The 21530-nt window shown below is 43.0% G+C and overlaps 1 protein-coding gene across 1 annotated transcript in view; it reads left to right on the top strand.

Annotated features, from left to right (window-relative positions):
- Nucleotides 1-633: 633 nt before the first annotated feature.
- The window catches only part of LOC126092689 (uncharacterized), a 134002-nt gene continuing 113105 nt past the window's right edge, over nt 634-21530 (top strand). The window contains exons 1-2 of the mRNA XM_049908412.1: nt 634-663; nt 1321-1617. Of these exons, the coding sequence (XP_049764369.1) occupies nt 634-663; nt 1321-1617 (327 nt within the window). The remainder of the gene's footprint in view (nt 664-1320; nt 1618-21530) is intronic.

The raw sequence follows: 21530 nt of genomic DNA on the forward strand, positions 1-21530 counted from the left end.
CTTGATTGGAAATACTGTTATTTAAGTAACGATGACAAGCTTTGAGGGATGCTAGGTCAGTACATAAAGAAAACGGGAATTCTAATAGAGCAGATGATCAGTGAAATAAGAAGAGAGAATAGTTGTTGGAGGCTTGATGTAACAATTGGCAGCAGGGATGGTGTATCTTAGCATGAGATTGGCAGATCATGAGGGAGATGGGACAAAAATGCAAAATGTAGGTGGCAATACAAGTGTGCACTATCAAGAACTGTACAGTGTGTGTGTGTGTGTGTGGGGGGGGGGGGGGGGGGGGGTATATGGTTCTGTTCAATATCAAGGCGAAGTGAAAGTTGGAGGATTGGTGGCAATATGTGTGCTGAGTAACATATTTGGCTTAAAGATTATTCTCTCTATTGTAGAGATTGTGAAGCTGGTGGGTGCAGTGTTCGGAAACAAGTGGTAACTTCCGCATTGGAGATGTCAGAAGCATACGAGCTTTGTAGATGGAAGTTGAGGATGCCAGATGAATATGTTGTGGAGATTAGGGTGACACCTGAACATATTTGTAGATAGTGTGGATTATGTGCATTATATTGAGATAAGAGTGTTAAAGACCCACTACAAATAACTGTTAATGCGTCCAAGACCAAGATGATGCTTGATTATGAAAATAATGTTGTGGTGAGGGGAGACTTCTTCTTTTGTACCATTTGAGTTTGTTGATTCTTCTCTGATCTACTGCCACAGTACAGATAACTCAGTCAGGTGCACGAGCGGCCCAGTGTAAAATGTCAAAGAGAAGACAACATTTCTTCCACAAAAGGCTATTGACAAAGCCAATGTAACACTGATTTTCATTCCTCTTTGAAATATATTATGTCAGATGCAAGTTCAATACAAAGGAAATTAAAGCTTCTATAAAGGAAGTTATATATATTTTTTCCTACCAGAAGAAGTAGAAAAATTCTCATTTAGATATAGCTGAAATGTGAAATTCGGATTTAATTATGAAATTACTACAGTCTGTCCATCATTTAGTGTAGAGTAATAGTTAATTGCTGATTGGTGACATGCAGGTACTAGGTATGATTCCAATCCATTTGTGGTATTTGTTATTTGTAAGAATTTGAAAATTGAGAGTTGTATTAGCAGAAGCTGTCTACATCAGTGATGCAGTTCCTCTCTGTATGCATTTTTCTTTGTGGTTCAGTCACTAATATTGAGTACCATCGTTTTCTACAACTGTTGTCTCAATTCTTTACACAAAGATATAGAGTCGGTGACTTTTCATTTCGCCATTCCTCCCACTTTACGGCCATTCGTTGCTTTTCATTCTAGGAATGCGTCCAGACAACACTGTCTGGTTACGAGCTGTCCCTCTTGGTCCTGGACCTGCTGAGCCGCCTGGCACCTCGCGCGCACTCGACTGCACTGTCGGCTGCCAACATGTGTGCCCACCGCTTGTGTGGTCCGGGGCTGGTGGCGGCGGCGGCATGGGCGGAGCTGGGAGAGAGCCGGCAGTGGGAGGTGCGGGCACGGCTGGTGGCAGTTGTAGCTGCGTGCCTGCCCGCCCTGCTTGTGCCGGCAGTGCTGCCTGCCACCCTGCGCTCTGGCCTGCTGCCTATCTTGATCAAGGTACGTAGTGTGGTGTGCCTACGGGCGAGGTTCTGTGGCAAAATCGTGAAACAGTCGTGACCTAGATTTAATATCATTGTACTACCTTTGCCACAAAAGTTCCAGGACAGGATTTTTTAACTTTTGAGTTTGCAATACTAAAAAGGAAGTTTGCAGCACCAAACAGAACAAATGTTGTTTTTTATGGTACCTGGTATGAATGAGTCCTTGAAATGACCTTGGCCATGTTTCTGCACAAACTCATTAGGTGACACGGCTGTGCTTAGCAACACACTGTTTGGGTTCTTATAGCATTAGGTACGGTAACACAGTGGATATTGATTGTGAGCAAAAAGTCAACATTAAGTTCTGGGTTAAGTTCGGGAAAACCCCTAGTGAAACGCGGACAATGAGTAAACGAGCATATGCAGGTGGGCCACTTTCAAGAAGCCATATTTTTTAGTGACATAAAAGGTTTTGTGAAGGCAGAGATTCAGTGTGAGATGATTCCAGAGCTGTTTGCCTGTTTGCAGCACATACCGATGCAAATGTAGAGCATGTAAGGCAGTTAGTGCAAGGAGACTGTCATGTAACTGTGCGTGTGATAACTGAAGAACTTAATTTGAATCGTGCTCTGTCTCATAAGTTTTTATGCAAAGCGTAGGGAAGTGGAAACTTAATGTAAAACTTTTCCCTCACACAGAAACAGATGAACAGAAAGAGGAAAGATGAACTGCTGATGCTGCTGAACTGCTGGATAGAGTCAGACATGATCCCACATTCGTGTCAAAGATTATTGCTGGTGATGAAAGTTAGTGCTTCCAGTATGACTCTCATATGAAGCGTCAAAGTGCTGAATGGCAGAGTCCTGGATCACCTGCTTCAAAGGAGGTCAAACGACAACCTTCGAGAACAAAGACAATGTTGATTGCATTCTTTAATAGTGAAGGATTTGTTCACCATGAGTGTGTTCCTCCAGGTCAACCAATGAATGATATTCTTTACATCACCACCCTGATTTTTGTCATTCTCAGGATTGTTTCTTACAGCATGGCAATACAAGACCCCATATCTGGCCAGACATTATGTTATTGCCATCCTACATCCACCATGTTTGCACAGCCTCTTGCCTTGCCGTGTGTGTGTGTGTGTGTGTGTGTGTGTGTGTGTGTGTGTGTGTTTTTTTCCCCCCATTAGAAAAGGCATGTTAACGCTTTTTGCATTTCCTCATGTAATGTGGCTGCCAGACCTTGGCTCATTCAAAATCTTAAGGTCCTAAGTCAACTGCAAGGCACTTAAACTGACAAGAAATGAATTTTCGATAACTAAATCATGACCTGTAATACTGCTTACTTGTCAATTGCATCAACTTAGAAGTTGTTATTTTGTACAGATCGGTTCGACTGGATACCTCAGTATGTGACATAAATATCCCCCCCCCCCCTTCCTCCTCCTCCCCCCTACGAGAGAGAAGGCAACTGAAAGGAAAGCTTCATCAAGATATCGCAGCAGACATCCAACAGGCTGTGACAAATTGGTTTACAAACATCGCAGTTGAAATTTTCCCTGCATGCTCCCAAGACTCCAGAAATGTTTACAACTGTGTATCGACAGCCAAGGGGACTACTTCGATAGGAGTTAGCATAATTATATGGTAAATACAATTTTCTATTAAAAAAAAAAAAAACACTGTCCTGGAACTTTTCTGAGAAAGGGAGTATTACTTGAACATTTATTACATGACAGTGTGCAGACACAATTTTAGTATTGAAGCATTTTAAATACTGAAACAAACTAACAGCTTTTCAATGCTATCTTAGATGTACACATTCTTAAGTACTTTCTTCATCTGCGAATCTCTGTGTTACCTATTAAGCAAGCCTCCTTAATCAATCCTGCCGGCCGCTGTGGCCAAAAACTTTCTTCATCTGCGAATCTCTGTGTTACCTATTAAGCAAGCCTCCTTAATCAATCCTGCCGGCCGCTGTGGCCAAGAGGTTCTAGGTGATTCAGTCCGGAACTGCGCTGCTGCTGCAGACGAAGGTTCGAAACCTGCCTTGGGCATGGATGTGTGTGATGTCCTTAGGTTAGTTAGGTTTAAGTGGTTCTAAGTCTAGGGGACTGATGACCTCAGATGATAAGTCCCATAGTGGTTAGAGCCATTTGAACGATTTTAATCAATCCATGCAAAGTTGAAATATCCGTGCCATACTTGCTGTGATGTAAAGGTGCCTGCTGTCGAACTCCACACACCACCAAAGGAGCACTTCAAACAAATATTGTTAAAACACAAACAAATATTTGTGCTAACTCATAATGTCATGTTCATAATAATACAAGAAAACTTAACACTTCCAACTTTTATTGCAAAAAATCTGAAATTTAGTTACAATAAATTCTGTACTCTCACACCACTGCCTGTAGGTACTGAAGCCATTTCCATCTTGTCTTGTCGTGACATACATGGCAGTAAGCCCGGTAATTTATATCTTGTGATTTTTGTGGTTCTTTTTGTAGTGGTAATCTCACCGAATGCAATGATCTTGGTGTGTCACTTTGATAGAAAAGATCTTGCTGTTGTTTCACTTGGTAATGAAAATGCTATTTTGTAAATATTTACTCTGGTGTTATGCAGACATTGACAAGATACACAACATGGTCCAAGCAACATAGTTCATTAATGTACATTTGTTTTAATAGTTTCTAATCTGCACTGTGTGTGATGCATTACTAATGCACTGTTTATTCACACACTATGTGATGGACTGTGTTGATTATTTTAGATGGTCTGTGCTAAGACTCGGTTAAATAATTTTATGATGTTAAACTTTCTAATCTTTCCTAACATGCAAGGCCCGAAAATATGATTTATTAATTATCTGAAAAAGTTTTGGCTAGCTCATGTAAAATTTGACAAGAGATTTTACTATCTGTGTTGTATTAAACTTTAAAGTTAATATATAACTGTCCTGTTAATATATTTGTGGTTTGTAGCGAATTGTTCACATTAAAAAATTCTGATTAAAATCACTTTTTAAACTCTCACAACCCATTTAGTTGAAAGTCACTTCTTAATGAATTCCCGGTTAATAAACAGTTAATTAATATTTCTCTCTCTCTCTCTTTCTCCATAGTTTCAACTTCGAGAAGTAGTTATTTCGTAGGATGAAATTAGTGCCAACTTGGTGCAGGGATATCTTTGGTTAAAGAATGTACCCTGTTTAAAATAAACTTTGTTGGTTGTATTTTCAGTACTTCCTTTACATAGTGTAGATAAATAAAATTTTTACTATAATCTCAATTAAAACACCAGAAATCAAATAAATAACCATATATTAGCAATAAGAGCAAGCACTGAGTGCAGCAAGTGAGAAAAAGAAGTGTGTTAACCATGTCATATAGTAGCTTATATAGACTGAAACAGTCTATGACATAACATTCTTTTATCCATTTTGTTAGTATTCTTAGAACACTGCTTTGCATTTAAATAATAAATGTTTCATTTTATTACAAAAAAGAATAGAGACAGATTACAATACATCAGCTATGGCTGACAAAAATGCAAGAGTGGCTTCAGTACCTGCAAAAATTTGAAAGTGGTGGGAAGCAATAGCTGCTGTACACTATTTGTCATGTTACTCTCATGAAAATTTCGAAGCTTCTGTTTTTTACTACAAAAGGAGAAATGCTGAGCAAAATCCATGAACATGGTACTCTGCTACTATGCCTATCAGTCAGAATGTTGTGATAGCCTTCTCATGTGGGAATGAGCACACCTGGTCACATTGAGGTCACTTGGTGCAACACAGAAGTTATGTAGAATGAAGAAAAATGGAAATTTGGAAGTTTTACACCCAACTTTATGCTTTGTGAAAAGGGCAGCAGCATTTTCACTTGTTACAGGGGAAAAAGAGTGGTCAATCAATGAATCTGTCCCTGTAACGTAGTCCATGAATGGATTTAGTAACCGATAAGAAAATAAAGTGCACACATTACTGTCACTTCAGTTACTGACGCTGCAGCCAGTTTGGTGTAGTTCCCCACTTCCATTATTTGCTGGCCATTGTCTATATCTCGGTTCAGCTGCTGTGCATTATGCCATCAGCTGCCTGCCTTGTATACTCGTATCTGAGCACACCCCTACAGTTCTTTTGTTACACTGTCAATTGGACTATGGCTGTCAGCAAATACTTGTCTAATGCGTGCCCAGCTGCTATATCTCCTCCTTCCATTAGGGGACAGATCTGTTCCTTGCTCAATCAATCCTTCTGATCTTTTGCAGTCTCCCCTAATGTCACACTTTCGAGGCCTTTAATAGTTTAATCATTTCTGTCAGACCCACTGTCAAAGTTTCACTCTCAAATAGCCCCGTGCTCCAAAGAACTTTTTGTGAATCTTTTTCCAGTCTCGAGGTCTACATTTTCACTCATTTGCAGGAACTGTTATCTTTTTATTGGAATAATTTTTTACTTGTGCAATCCTAGCTACTGTATCTTTCTCTCATCGTGATCTTTTTACGTCATATAAATCAAAATTCTTCCACTTCTTCGAGTGTCTCCTATTGAAGTTTAACATTCAGACAGCTGGCATATCTGTCTGCTGGACATACCATTACCTCATCTTATTTTTCTTTTGGTTTAAGTGACTATTATAGCTATCAGCTAGTACACAGTCCAATCATCTAGTACATGGGCCATTTCATTTGTCATCTCACTGCTTAGCCCTGGGCGAACTGTATTGTGCATGTACTCTGTCCATGACAAAACACTCCTGTTACGGGGCAGTCATTAATTTCCCTCACTGCCTTTTCTGAATACAAATTAAATGTTGGTGTTGACAATGAGTGACCGTGCTTTTCACCATTTTTGATGTCGGCCTCCTATAACATTGCATTAGTTCAGAGTTCTCTGTATTGCTTTGTGTATAGAGAGTAGATCACTGTGCTCTCCCTTTTGTCTATATGACACTGCATAAGAATTTCATAGCTAACACTTGGTTCAAGAATCATGAAAGAAGCTTGTATACATGGAAGAAGCCTGGATATACTAGAAGGTATCAGATAGATCATATAATTGTAAGACAGAGATTTGGGAACTAGGTTTTAAATTGTAAGACATTTCCAGGGACAGATATGGATTCTGACCACAATCTATTGGTTATGAACTGTAGATTAAAACTGAAGAAACTGCAAAAAGGTGGGAATTTAAGGAGATTGGACCTGGATAAACTGACTAAACCAGAAGTTGTAGAGAGTGTCAGGGAGAGCATTAGGGAACGATTGACAAGAATGGGGTAAAGAAATACAGTAGAAGAAGAATGGGTAGCTCTGAGAGATGAAATACTGAAGGCAACAGAGGATCAAACAGGTAAAAATACGTGGGCTAGTAGAAATCCTTGGGTAACAGAAGATATTTTGAATTTAATTGATGAAAGGAGAAAATATAAAAATGCAGTAAATGAAGCAGGCAAAAAGGAATACAAAAGTCACAAAAATGAGATCGACATGAAGTGCAAAATGGCTAAGTAGGGATGGCTAGAGGACAAATGTAAGGATGTAGAGGCTTGTCTCACCAGGGGTAAGATAGATACTGCCTACATGAAAATTAAAGACACCTTTGGAGATAAGAGAGCCACTTTTATGAATATCAAGAGCTCAGATGGAAACCCAGTTCTAAGCAAAGAAGGGAAAGCAGAAAGGTGGAAGGAGTATATAGAGATTCTATACAAGGGCGGTGTACTTGAGGACAATATTATGGAAATGGAAGAGGATGTAGATAAAGATGAAATGAGAGATACGATACTGCGTGAAGAGTTAGGCAGAGCACTCAAAGACCCAAGTCGAAACAAGGCCCCGGGAGTAGACAGCATTCCATTAGAACTACTGACAGCCTTGGTAGAGCCAGTCCTGACAGAACTCTACCATCTGGTGAGCAAGATGTACGAGACAGGCGAAATACCCTCAGACTTCAAGAAGAATATAATAATTCCAATCCCAAAGAAAAAAGGTGTTGACAGATGTGAAAATTACTGAACCATCAGCTTAATAAGTCACAGCTGCAATATACTAGTGCAAATTCTTTACAGATGAATGGAAAAACTGGTAGAAGCTGTCCTCGGGGAAGATCAGTTTGGATTCTGTAGAAATATTGGAACACATGAGGCAATACTGACCCTATGACTTATCTTAGAAGATAGATTAAGGAAAGGCAAATCTATGTCTCTAGCATTTGTAGATTTAGAGAAAGCTTTTGACAAAGTTGACTGGAATACTATCTTTCAAATTCTAAAGGTGGCAGGGGTCAAATACAGGGAGTGAAAGGCTATTTACAATTTGTACAGAAAGCAGATGGCAGTTATAAAAGTCCAGGGTCATGTAAGGGAAGCATTGGTTGAAAAGGGACTGAGACAGGGTTGAAGCCTCTCCCCGATGTTATTCAATCTGTATATTGAGCAATCAGTAATGGAAACTGTTATAACCTTTAATTCACTAATAAATTGCGTGGATATATAAACGCAGAAACAATCGTGGGTTTCATGCTACCAACTCCGTAGCTGTCACTCAACAGCCGTGCCGTGACATGCGGCCGGCGCCATTCATAGCCAGGTGGCGCTCCCGCGCTCAGCCGAGCTGTGGAGCGCCTCTATCGCCGTGTTTGTGTACTGACGTAGCGGCACTTTTAAATTTCGTGGCACTGTCACAACACTTTTCCCCCCTTGAAAAAAAACACACTCACTTCCTTGGAGACACGGACAGTGCGGAGACATCCATGGCCTCTTGGAAGACCCCGAGAAGATCCCGCGGAGAAACACGAGAATATGGTCGAAAATGTCCAAGAAGGAAGCCTGTGCGTGGAACGTGCCTCCTGGACGAGATGATGGGTGAAAACTCCAGAGCAGCATCCATAGGTGTCGTGGACCTGGGGGTGTGCTCCAGCGAGATGGGTCCCGGAGAAGGCGGCGTTGCGACTGGGGCTGGTTCCGGCGTACTCGGAAGCGGCAGCGACGTTGGCTGCAGCGACACGCACGGGAGATCGGCAGCAGCGACAGGACTGGCTTCCCGGGCTGGTGGAGGCGAAAGAAGGGGCGGTGGCACCGGCGTGGCCACCACTCGTGGGCGCATCTGGTCGTAATGACGAACAACCATGCCGTCGTCCGTACGTATTTCACAAAGCTGGTGGCCGCGAAGCCTTGACCACCCCTGGAATCCATTTAGGGGGAGATCCATACCCTCGTGCCCACACGTCGGCGCCCACCGAGTATTTTCCCGCATGAGGGGGGACAGTATTAGGCCTGACAGGGTGAAGCAGGTGCAGTAGAGTGCGCGGTTGGCGGCCATGCAAGAGTTCAGCAGGGCTGCGATCACCCAGAGGCGTGAAGCGATAAGAACTCAGAAATTGCAACAGAGCATCATTGGTAGAAAAATCAGTAAGGAATTTTTTCATCTGGCTTTTGAAAGTGCGGACAAGGCGCTCGACCTCCCCGTTTGATTTGGGATGGAAGGGCGGTGCTGTAACATGATGAATCCCTTGTCCAGTACAAAAATCACGGAAGGCCTGCGAAGAGAACTGAGGGCCGTTGTCCGTGACAATCGTGGAGGGAAGACCTTCTAGCGCAAAAAGTTTGGACAAAGCCAGCGTCGTCGCCGCAGTGGTGGGCGACAGACATCGAACCACAAACGGAAACTTTGAGAAGGCCTCAATCAACAGTAGCCAATAAGTGCCGAGGAAGGGGCCAGCAAAGTCAGCGTGCACCCGTTCCCATGGCTGCGCCGGATCAGGCCACGGAGAGGGCATTGTACGGGGTGCAGCCAGTTGTTGAGCACACTGACCACACGCAGCGACCATGTGGGAGATGTCCGAATCGATACCGGGCCAATAAACATGCCTGCGGGCCAGGGACTTAGTCCGAGAAATCCCCCAATGGCCCTCATGCAATAGTTTGAGAACATCTTTGCGAAGAGAAGCTGGCACCACGACCCGTGGAGATGCGCCATCCGTGGCCAGAAGAACAACACCCTCACGAACAGACAGACGAAGGCGCAAGGCATGGTAGTTGCGAAGGGGATCCGAGGCCCGGCCCTTGGTCCTGTCCGGCCAACCCCGTTGAACAAAACCGATCACCTGACGCAGGACCGGGTCCCGCGCAGTAGCTGACGTGACCTGTGAACCTGTAAGTGGAAAACCCTCGACCGCACGACGTTCTTCCTCATCAATGTGGAAGCAGAGTAGTTCATCTCGATCGAAAACCGTGTTGGGGCCCATCGTCAAATGCGACAACGCGTCAGTGTTGGCGTGCTGGGCCGTGGGGCGATAGTGAATCTCATAGTGAAAACGAGACAAGTATAAGGCCCAACGTTGCAGGCGGTGAGCCGCCTTATCCGGAAGCGACGCCGAAGGGCTGAACAGAGAGACCAGCGGCTTGTGGTCGGTGATGAGGTGAAACTTAGAACCATACAAAAAACGCTAAACTTTTTTAGAGCATAAATGATAGCGAGCGCCTCCTTTTCGATTTGAGAGTAACGCCGTTGGGCATCGTTGAGGGTCTTTGAAGCATAGGCGATGGGTCGTTCCGACCCATCCTCATACCGATGGGCGAGAACAGCCCCTAGGCCATACTGTGACACGTCAGTCGCCAGAACCAAGTGCTGACCCGGACGGAAAGTGGCAAGACAAGGCGCCGACTGCAAATGAGCCTTCAGGCGAACAAAAGCCTGCTTACACTCGTCGGACCAACAGAAAGGTACGTTTTTGCGTAACAGCTGATGCAGCGGATGAGCCACCGCCGCCGCGGAGGGAATGAATTTGTGATAATAAGCAATCTTGCCTAGAAACGCCTGAAGTTCTTTGACCGTAGACGGCCGGGGGAGAGCAGTGATGGCCGCAACGTGCTGACGTAGAGGACGTATACCTTCACGGGAAAAGTGAAAACCAAGATACACAATGGAGGGTTGGAAGAACTGTGACTTGTCCAGATTGCACTTCAACCCAGCCGAATGCAGAACCCGAAATAATGAACGCAAATTGCGAAGGTGCTCCTCAGTGGAGGCCCCCGTGACAACAATGTCATCCAGGTAGTTGATGCAGCCAGGAACGGAAGCCGTGAGCTGTTCCAAAAACCGCTGAAAAATGGCCGGCGCGCTAGCGATACCAAATGGTAACCGCTGGTACTGATACAACCCACAAGGAGTGTTGATGACGAGAAATTCCTTGGAAGACGCATCCAACGGCAACTGATGGTACGCCTCCGATAAGTCAAGTTTGGAAAAGAACTGGCCCCTAGCGAGCTTGGTAAATAACTCCTCAGGACGGGGAAGAGTATAAGTGTCAATGAGGCTCTGAGCGTTGACAGTGGCTTTAAAATCGCCACACAATCGCAGACTCCCGTTGGGTTTAGAAACCACCACGATTGGCGATGCCCATTCGCTGGAGGTAACAGGAAGGAGAATCCCTGAAGCTGTCAACCTGTCTATCTCAGCCTTGACAGGTGCACGCAGCGCCATCGGAATAGGGCGTGCCCGGAAAAACTTAGGGCGAGCTGTAGGTTTAAGAGTAATGTGGGCTTCAAAATCCTTGGCACGACCCAGACCAGCAGAGAACACGGACGAGAATTCAGAACACAATCCATCCAGCTGTTGATACGGAATATCCTCAGATATGAGGTGCACATCATCATCAATGGAGAACCCAAACAACTGGAAAGCATCATAACCGAACAGATTTTCAGTGCCCGCATGATCCACCACATAAAACGTGAGGGGCCGAACAACAGACTTGTAAGCAGTGGAAGCATCAAACTGGCCAACGATAGGAATTTTCTGTTTATTATAAGTTCTTAGATTTCGTGTAACTGGAGACAAGGGAGGGGAGCCCAACTCCAAATACGTGCGAGAATTAAAGAGAGTTACTGCAGAGCCAGTGTCCACTTGCATGTGAATGTCTTTATCCAGAACACGAACAGTAACAAACAACTTATTTGTTTGAGAAAACACACAGTTAACATCCATGTCCGATGCCTCGTCATCGTTGACAGGAACGTGAGGGGACTGACACACAGAAGCAATGTGGCCTTTTTTCCTACATGAATTACACGTGGCCCAACGTTTTGGACACGCGGCCCTGTCATGCTGTACGAAACAACGTGGACAAGAAGGAAGGGCGGAACGAACCTGTTTCTGTGGTTGCTGTTTTCGCTGCGAGCGTTGCGGCCCAACGCGACGTTGTTTACGCGAGTGAACCGCCACCACATCATCGTTCTCCTGGGAAACAGGCAAATTGTCCGTGTCGAAAGTTGACTGTACAGCGCCCACATCACACCACGCGTCTATTTGCGCGCCAGCAGCGTGAGACACTTCAAAGGATTGAGCGATGCTTAGAACTTCCGACAACGACGGGTTTGGCAGTTGTAGGGCACGTTGCCGAACTTCTTTATCAGGAGCAAGCCGTAGAATAGCATCCCTAACCATTGAATCAGCATAAGACTCATGATGAGTGTCCGTGACAAACTGACATTTCCTACTCAGACCGTGTAGTTCCGCCGCCCAAGCCCGGTAAGATTGATGGGGCTGTTTACGACACCGGTAGAACGCCACGCGGGCGGCAACGATGTGGGTGTTTTTTCAGTAATAGTTAGACAATAAGTCACACATTTCTTGGAAGGACAGAGAGGCAGGTTCCCGCAGAGGGGCTACCTGAGATAGCAGCTGATAGATCCGTGGGGAAATCCAAGATAGAAATAACAACTTACACATCGGGGCATCGACAACGCCGAAAGCCAAGAAGTGTTGCCGCAAACGCTTCTCATAATCCTCCCAGTCTTCAGCGGCCTCGTCGTAAGGAGGGAACGGAGGCGGAGAAGAGGACGACAGACGATGAGTAAGCAACGTCGACAACGCCTGAATAGCAGCCGTCAGCTGTGTTTGTAGTGCCTGAATAGCAGCCGTCAGCTGTGTTTGTAGTGCCTGAATAGCAGCCGTCAGCTGTGTTTGTTGTTCAATTAGCGCTTGCAGAAGCTGTTCCATGTCTGCCCAGACACGAACGCGCAATACTCCAACGCTGGAAAAAAAATATCCGACCTTGTCGCCAAAAAGTGTTATAACCTTTAATTCACTAATAAATTGCGTGGATATATAAACATAGAAACAATTGTGGGTTTCATGCTACCAACTCCGTAGCTGTCACTCAACTGCCGTGCCGTGACATGCGGCCGGCGCCGTTCATAGCCAGGTGGCGCTCCCGCGCTCAGCCGAGCTGTGGAGCGCCTCTATCGCCGTGTTTGTTTACTGACGTAGCGGCTCTATTAAATCTCGTGGCACTGTCACAACAGAAACAAAACAAAAATTCAGAGTGGGTATTAAAATCCATGGAGAAAAAATAAAATCTTTGAGGTTCGCCGATGACATTGTAATTCTGTCAGAGACAGAAAAGGACTTGGAAGAGCAGTTGAACAGAATGGATAGTGTCTTGAAAGGAGGATATAAGATGAACATCAACAAAAGCAAAACGAGGATAATGGAATGTAGTTGAATTAAGTCGGGTGATGCTGAGGGACTTAGTAGATTAGGAAATGAGACACTTAAAGTAGTAAAGGAGTTTTGCTATTTGGGGAGCAAAATAACTGATGATGGTCGAAGTAGAGAGGATACAAAATGTAGACTGGCAATGGCAAGGAAAGTGTTTCTGAAGAAGAGAAATTTGTTAACATCGAGTATAGATGTAAGTGTCAGGAAGTCATTTCTGAAAGTATTTGTATGGAGTATAGCCGTGTATGGAAGTGAAACATGGACGATAAATAGTTTGGACAAGAAGAGAATAGAAGCTTTTGAAATGTGGTGCTACAGAAAAATGCTGAAGATTAGATGGGTAGATCACATAACTAATGAGGAGGTATTGAATAGAATTGGGGAGAAGAGGAGTTTGTGGCACGACTTGACGGTTGGTAGGACATGTTCTGAGGCATCAAGGGATCACCAATTTATTATTGGAGAGCAGCGTGGAGGGTAAAAATCGTAGAGGGAGACCAAGAGATGAATGCACTAAGCAGATTCAGAACGATGTAGTTTGCAGTAGGTACTGGGAGATGAAGAAGCTAGCACAGGATAGAGCAGCATGGAGAGCTGCATCAAACCAGTCTCAGGTCTGAAGACCACAACAACAACAACAACAACAACAACAAAACAAGAAATTCGTGCAGTATTATCAAAATCCTTCTTCAGATGTTGTGTGTTTCCTTGTTTCTTCTAAATCTGCTGTCTGTTATTAACTAAACCTAAAATTTACTTTTCATGTGCCACTACTTCCCCTGCTTCTCCTAAAAACTGAACTGGTTCTCTCCTAATCTTTGTTTAGGTTTTGCTTCTGCTTTTTGATAAAGTGCTCTTGTGAATAGTTTAATAGATATTCTAACAGATTGATTGTGCAGTAATCGTCACATATATTTGTTCTCGAATTCTTCAGAAGGTAATAATTATTTTTGTTTCGAAATCTGATATAACTTGCCCAGTTACATAAATTTCAACAACAAGCTTGTACAGTCCTCGAACTGCCCTTTGGGCTAATGCCTGTCAGAGTTCAATGGTACAAGATTTAGTTGGAAAGTTTTTAAGAACGGGTCCGCTACTGCTTACTGGTCTGGCGGGCAGGTACGCAGAGGGTGGTGCGTGAGTCATTGCCTTGTCCGTGAATGCCCTCTGACAGGAAACTGCATTTCCTTTATTCAGTTCATTGTGGCAGCTGGTTGAGTGCGGGTCTGCTTGGGCTTGTTGCCGAATTATGTCTGTGTGGAAATGGATGTAAAAACGGAGCAACGAGTTTGTATGAAATTTTGTTTTAAAACTGGGAAATCAGCTTCTGAGACTTAGAAACTATTAAAAAGAGCTTTTGGAGATAATTGTATGAGCCAGGCAAATGTTTCCGTCTGGTTCAACATATTTAAAAATGGCTGCAAATCATTTGAAGATGAACCAAGGTCCGGCTGTCCTTCCACCTCAAAAACGAATGAAAATGTTTTGAAAGTTTGCGACCTAGTGCACTCTGATCATAGACTTACAATTAGGAGATGGCTGATGAACTGAAGTTTCTATTCAGTTCAGTCAATTTTATCTGAAGATCTAAACATGCGTTGAGTGCCGCAAAATTCATTCCAAAAGTGTTGTCAAGTGACCAGAGACAATACCTACTTGAAGTGTGCAAAGAACTGAATAATCAGACTAAAAATGACCCAGATTTGTTAAATAGGGTAATTACAGGTTATGAATCATGGGTATATGGATATGATCCTGAAACCAAAGTGCAGTCTTTGCAGTGGAAGACTCCAAGTTGACCTCGACCGAAAAAAGCACGGCAAAGTCGGTCGAAGATGCAGATAATGTTGGTGATTTTTTTCGATTCTACCAGTATTGCGCATCGTGAATTTACCCCTAGGGGACAGACAATTAACCAGAAATACTACAAATGTGTCCTTTAGTATTTGCAGAAAAAGGTGCAGAAGAAAAGGCCTGCATTGTGCTGGGTGCTACACCATGACAATGCTCTGGCTTATCGTGCGTTCTCCATCGTTGAATTTTTGACCAAATTCAAAATTCCTGTGCTTCCACAACTGCTATATCCCCCTGATTTGGCCCCTGTGGACTTCTGCCTGTTTCCTAAACTGAAATTTTTCACTGAAAGGGAAGCAATTTGACTCGATTGAAGACATCCAGGCAAACATGGAGAGAGTCCTTAACACACTTCAGGAAAAACATTTTCAGGAATGTTTCCAAAAGTGGAAACTCCATTGGAGTCAGTGTGTTCAGTCAGAAGGGGACTATTTTGAAGGAGATGCATCATGGTAGCATGTAAGTACCACCATTGTACAATAACAAGCCCGTTCTTAAAACTTTCCAATCACACCTCATATTTCATCAGTATATGGGCATTTGTACATTTTGAGTTGCTGCATTTCTTTCTGCTCATGGATTTTCCATTGTTTGTATATCTTTCTTAATTTCGGAAAGAAGTATTTCCTCTCCATTATCATGTTATGCTGTATTCTTATTTTGAATTCGTGTAATTTCTTTTGAGCAACAATAAGATTTCTCCAAGTACTGTTTTCAGCTTTTTGCCTTATTATTCTGCTTCCATTGCATTTTTTTTTTTTTTTCATTTCTTATCATTGCCTGTATCTATGTTAACCTGTTTTAGTCTTGTATCTGTGTCTTCACATTTTCCCTCTGACAATTTTTAAATAGCTCTCGTGTGTTTTCAAGAGCTAAAGAGCTAAATAAAAATTGTCAGAGGGAAAATGTGAAGACACAGATACAAGACTAAAACAGGTTAACATAGATACAGGCAATGATAAGAAATGAAAAAATGCAATGGAAGCAGAAAAATAAGGCAAAAAACTGAAAACAGTACTTAATTAAAATTTAGCTCTCGTGTATTTTCAAGCATGGAGAGGACTCGTCAGCACCCAGACCCAGCAGTAGCTGGAGCGGGATTCAGATATAGATAGTATTTTCAAGCAGTTTTGTTTCTGAATGACCTATCTCATTCTGTTTGTTGTTGTGGTCTTCAGTCCTGAGACTGGTTTGATGCAGCTCTCCATGCTACTCTATCCCGTGCAAGCTTCATCTCCCTGTACCTACCGCAACCTACATCCTTCTGAATCTGCTTAGTGTATTCATCTCTTGGTCTCCCTCTATGATTTTTACCCTCCATGCTGCCCTCCAATACTAAATTGGTGATCCCTTGATGCCTCAGAACATGTCCTACCAACCGATTTCTTCTTCTAGTCAAGTTGTGCCACAAACTTCTCTTCTCCCCAATCCTATTCAATACTTCCTCATTAGTTATGTGATCTACCTATCTAATCTTCAGCATTCTTCTGAGATTCCACGCTCCGATCCATAGAACGCCAGTTTTCTTCCTCCTGATAACGACGTCCTCTTGAGTAGTCCCCGCCCGGAGATCCGAATGGGGGACTATTTTACCTCTGGAATATTTTAGCCAAGAGGACGCCATCGCCATTTAACCATACAGTAAAGCTGCATGCCCTCGGGAAAAATTACGGCCGTAGTTTCCCCTTGCTTTCAGCCGTTCGCAGCACCAGCACAGCAAGGCCGTTTTGGTTAGTGTTACAAGGCCAGATCAGTCAATCATCCAGACTGTTGCCCTTGCAACTACTGAAAAGGCTGCTGCCCCTCTTCAGGAACCACACGTTTGTCTGGCCTCTCAACAGATACCCCTCTGTTGTGGTTGCACCTACGGTACGGCTATCTGTATCGCTGAGGCACGCAAGCCTCCCCACCAACGGCAAGGTCCATGGTTCATGGGGGGAATCTCATTCTATTCATTTAAAATATTTGTACAGCTTTGTCACCACTTTAATGGCAGTCCTTACCTGCTATCTGAGACTGGCTGTTTTACTCATGTCTTATGCTGAGGCCAGAGTGCTCTGTGCTTCCTCTCTAAACTGTACCTCTCTCCTCCCCAAGGAAGGAGCCAACAGCTCTCGAAGCTAGGACAGTGTCTTGTACTTCTGTAAGTGACTATCAGCAGTACAGGCCAGTAATTCTGATCCCAGAGGATGGCAAAAGAAAATAGATGCAAGAAGAGAATGTTGATCAGAAATTTGTGAATATAGAATATTAAAATTAATTGATGAAAGGTGTAAACATAAAAATGTAGCAAATGAAGCAGGTGACAGGGAATACAGGTACATATAAAGCAGTATATATGTAAAATGATAAATGGCAAACAGGAAATGGCTTTTTGGAAAATTATACGCCTTCCGATACAAGAGAATTACCTTTGACATGCAAAATAGTTAGTGCCTGAGGAAGCTCAGTCTTTGTTATCTGGGTACAGCTTCAGCTAACCTGGGTTTTGTGTGATGGGCATCCCCAATCCTCTGTAACCGTAAGCGCTGTACGAGCTGCAGTGACCACCATGGAGCACAGTGGTGAAGTATTGTGTGTCACAGGAAATGTTGATCTCACCTTAACGACATAGATTTTGTGTGTGTGTTTGTGTGTGTGTGTGTGTGTGTGTGTGTGTGTGTGTGTGTGTGTGTTTGTTTTACTAATTTGGGGGGGGGGGAGAGGGAAAGAGATAGAGATAGAAATAGATAGATAGATAGATAGAGAGAGAGAGAGGGAGAGAGAGAGAGAGAGAGAGAGAGAGAGAGAGTTAGTTTAATGCTTGAAATTCTTGTTGAACTTTTACTCTGTCACAGCCTCCCATGGTAGAATGGAGCCTCTAGTAATGTAGAGGAATTGGTGTCAAACTCAGTGTCTGGCCCTCATGTATACTGGCAATAGCAGTCATGGCCCCTTTGGGGTACTATTGTCATTGAGAGGTGACACTGGTGGTTGTGGTGTGAAGGTGTTGCTGAAATGACAGGCCTTGTTGACCTCACTCATCGCATCTGGTGATGGAGGACAGAGGTGCCAAGTTGGAAGATTGACAGTGGATAACAGATAAGATTATGTATCCTTTTGAGTAGCACTGTCATAGCTCTACCATTCTGTAAGATTTGCATAGCATGATCATTAAGCTTCAAAACGACGTGGTAAGAGTCACTGTAAGGAGATTGTAGTGGTGAGCAGAGGTGCCTGTCCTGAAAAAACATGAGCTGTCCTTCAAGTCCTTACAATGAAAACTGCTGGTATGGGGTGAAGCTAGGAGATGTAACTCTTATAACTTGTCACAGTAGGAATGGCATAATGGATGCAGAGAGGGAATCTTGTGGTACAAAAAACTGTAGCGGGAGCTTGAAACATTCCTGATTAATATGATGTCTTTTGTTATTAGCCATAATAGTAGCCTATCTTTAATCTTGATATGACTGTGATCTAATAGGTAAGTGCTAATAGATTTATCTGCATCGGGAATCATTTCTAATCAGGATGCGGTTGCTCAACAGTGTTCACACAATGATAAAGGGTTGTGCAGTAACCAATACCAAAATGATTTACATTGTTTGACTTGTATGTTCTGATTAAACACAGTTTTGAGGCAGACACTATTTCTGTCTCAAACTTCTAATTACAGTTAATCTCAACACATCAGTATTTTTTTATTAGGCCACAAGCTATAATAATGGATGTCACACACAATCCTCAGTGCAATCCGATCTGTGACCAGCATACTTGACATGAACAGGGATATTCAGCACACTGTGGGCATTTAAGACACTTCTCAAAAAATAATTTGTCGTGAATCATTAATGTTTTGCTGAGGATCACCCATGATGCTAGATACTCACTCAGCCAGTACAACAGTGCATAGCTCACATCTCCGCCCAGACTCAGTGGACTCCTAACTCGAAACTCTTCCCAAACTTGAGTCACTGAGACTTCACTCAGTCAGCGGTACCAGTGCTTGACAAGTGATTTTAGGCTACCACCGACCTGTGTGAGGCAAAACTGTGTTTATTGTTGGGTAAGGGATGACAGAACCCCTTACAAGCTGCAATGTCTTTCCATAGACCATCGCAGCTGTTAACACACCGATGTCCTGCTTAATGGTGATGCTTAGGCCGAGTAGCACTAGTAGCAGTGCAGCTATTAGGATTATGTCATGGCACATGAGCACAGCTTTGAGAGTTGTGTATCAGTGCTCTGTCATCACTGGCTGAGTGCTAACGTATGGTGCGATGGTGTTGGAATCCACACAATCTAGTGAGTTCGAGAAATAAGGTGGACTCAAGCTGCCATCCTTGATCTGTTGTGGTGTGTGCTGGGCAGCTGCCATGAAGATAAATCTGTCTTTCAGACAGAGGCAACAGACCCACTAGATCAGTGTGGATCAGAAAATTGACCTATTGGTTTATGAATATGGCAGATAACTTTGACTGTCTGGCTTGCTAATCTGATTTGGTTAACAAAAACAAATTTTTATCATCTCGGCCAAATGTACCTGTCCTCCTTATTTCTTCTGGCCATATCCAGTGTCTGCACAAGGTTGACGTGTTAATTTGAATTTGGCAGTGTTAGTGGTGGAGAGTGTCCCTTCTTTTTGCAGACTCCCCCCCCCCCCCCCCCTCACTCCTGAATCATTGAAGCAGTGTCCTACTTTTGCACACTCCCCCCCCCCCCCCCACTCCTGAATCCTTGAAGCAGTATGCTAATGTGTGCATCTGTCCAGGCCGGTCAGTAATATGGCTTTCCCCAATAAACTTAATTGTGCTTTTAGTTGTGGGGTGTGCTAGTTTGTGCTCTGACTCAACCACTTGTTTGTGAAAAACAGTTTGTACAAATGTCCTAGGAGGACAACAGAGATTCCCAAACTGTATTTTGCAGAACTCTGATGATGTTCCACAGAAAGTGAATAAGTGCTCCATGAAAAACTATTAATAATGTTTTTTTTTTCTTTCCTTTCCAACACTTTGACAATATTGATAACATTTAAAAATTTTATTATGATTTCTGTGGTATTAGTTGTTGTTAAAATTGAAGTAATTACTAAACAAAACAAGTTTTTCTCATTTTTAAGAAGTTAGCCACCTTCAAAATAAACGAGACGTTTCATCAATGTAGCAGGATTCACAATGTGTTCCACCAGAGGAAATTTTTGGGGTTTCCCCGGCCTAGAGGCGTCATACAGTAGTAATTTTTTTTTTAATTTTTTTTTATCTTGCTAGAGAGAGCCTCTAGCATTCCTGTGTCCCCGCTCACCCCGAGTTGTTGTATGTACAGCAGCTGCTTGAGCTGTATTGAATTTATGAAAATCCATAATGTATGAAATTGTATTTAAACTCAAAAAATTGTCTGAAACTATATCATCTGTCCCTTTAATATGACTCAAATCTGTACCAAAACCACTGATAAATTGTAAGTGTTAAAATTGCCTTGTGGAAAATGTTCCCTTGTGTGTTTTTAAGGCAAAATTGATGGGTTTGTGGTCAGTGTATACTCCAAATGCCTGCAGTTTGATGTACAGGCAGAAGTGCCAGGTGACCTCTTATATTGTGAGCAACTCTTCATTCTAAGCAGTCCACCTGGTCTGAGTGTCAGTATGCTTGTGAGGAAACAATCCAGGGATTGCCACGTACCATGGAGTGCCGTGTCGATTACCAACGAAGTTGTGTGCACAATCACAACAATGGTAGCTGGGTGTGCCAAAAGAAGTGTGTTGCATTGACTGATACTTACCATTTTGAAGGCATGTCAGTAGTCCATGTCAGTGGGCACCAAACATTGCAGTTTTGACTGTCAAAATCTACTGTAAGGGGTGCCTGCACTGCAGCTGCTCCCGGCAAGAGTCACCAATAAAATTTGATCACTCATAAGAATTTTCTTAGGTATTGAAAGTCAGTGAGGTTGGGCATATTCTGTATTGCATTGAATTTCTCTTTAAGGGGACAGATACCTACTGCAGGTACCTAATGATTGCACTTGTCATTTCCAGAGCACACAGTTGTCATCAGTCACTAAGAGACCATAATCTGGTAGTCCGTTATATACAATTCTTAAATGTTCACCATGTTCCACTGTCATTTGTAAAAACACCGGTACATGATCTAGATAGGTGAAATGAAAATATAGTTGATGTAACACTTAGTCGGGACTGCACAGTATTTTTAGCATGACATTCATAAATATTCGAACAATCGTAAAGGTGTTATTATCACTGTCTTCAGAACATCCTGCAGAGCAGCCAGAATTTGGTGGTAAGCTCTCTTGAAGTTCATAACACTGAATTTGTTCGCTCCAGCTAGAGGACTTGTAAAATCTTTAATATTGTGAATGTGGTAGCAATCAAGTACAGTGCAAACATTTAATGCATGGTAATCAAGCCATGGTGTCCATATTGTGTCCTTCTTTTTAATGAGATGTATTAGAAATGCCAGGAGCTGTTGGATCTGTTGATTATTCCTGCTTGAAGCTGATTTTACTGTGACTTATTTGTTGCTGAGCATTGAGCTTTCTTGGTGACAGTGTTACACAATGTGTTGTG

The sequence above is a fragment of the Schistocerca cancellata genome, chromosome 7, assembly GCF_023864275.1.
Source record: "Schistocerca cancellata isolate TAMUIC-IGC-003103 chromosome 7, iqSchCanc2.1, whole genome shotgun sequence".
NCBI classification, from domain to species: Eukaryota; Metazoa; Arthropoda; class Insecta; order Orthoptera; family Acrididae; genus Schistocerca; species Schistocerca cancellata.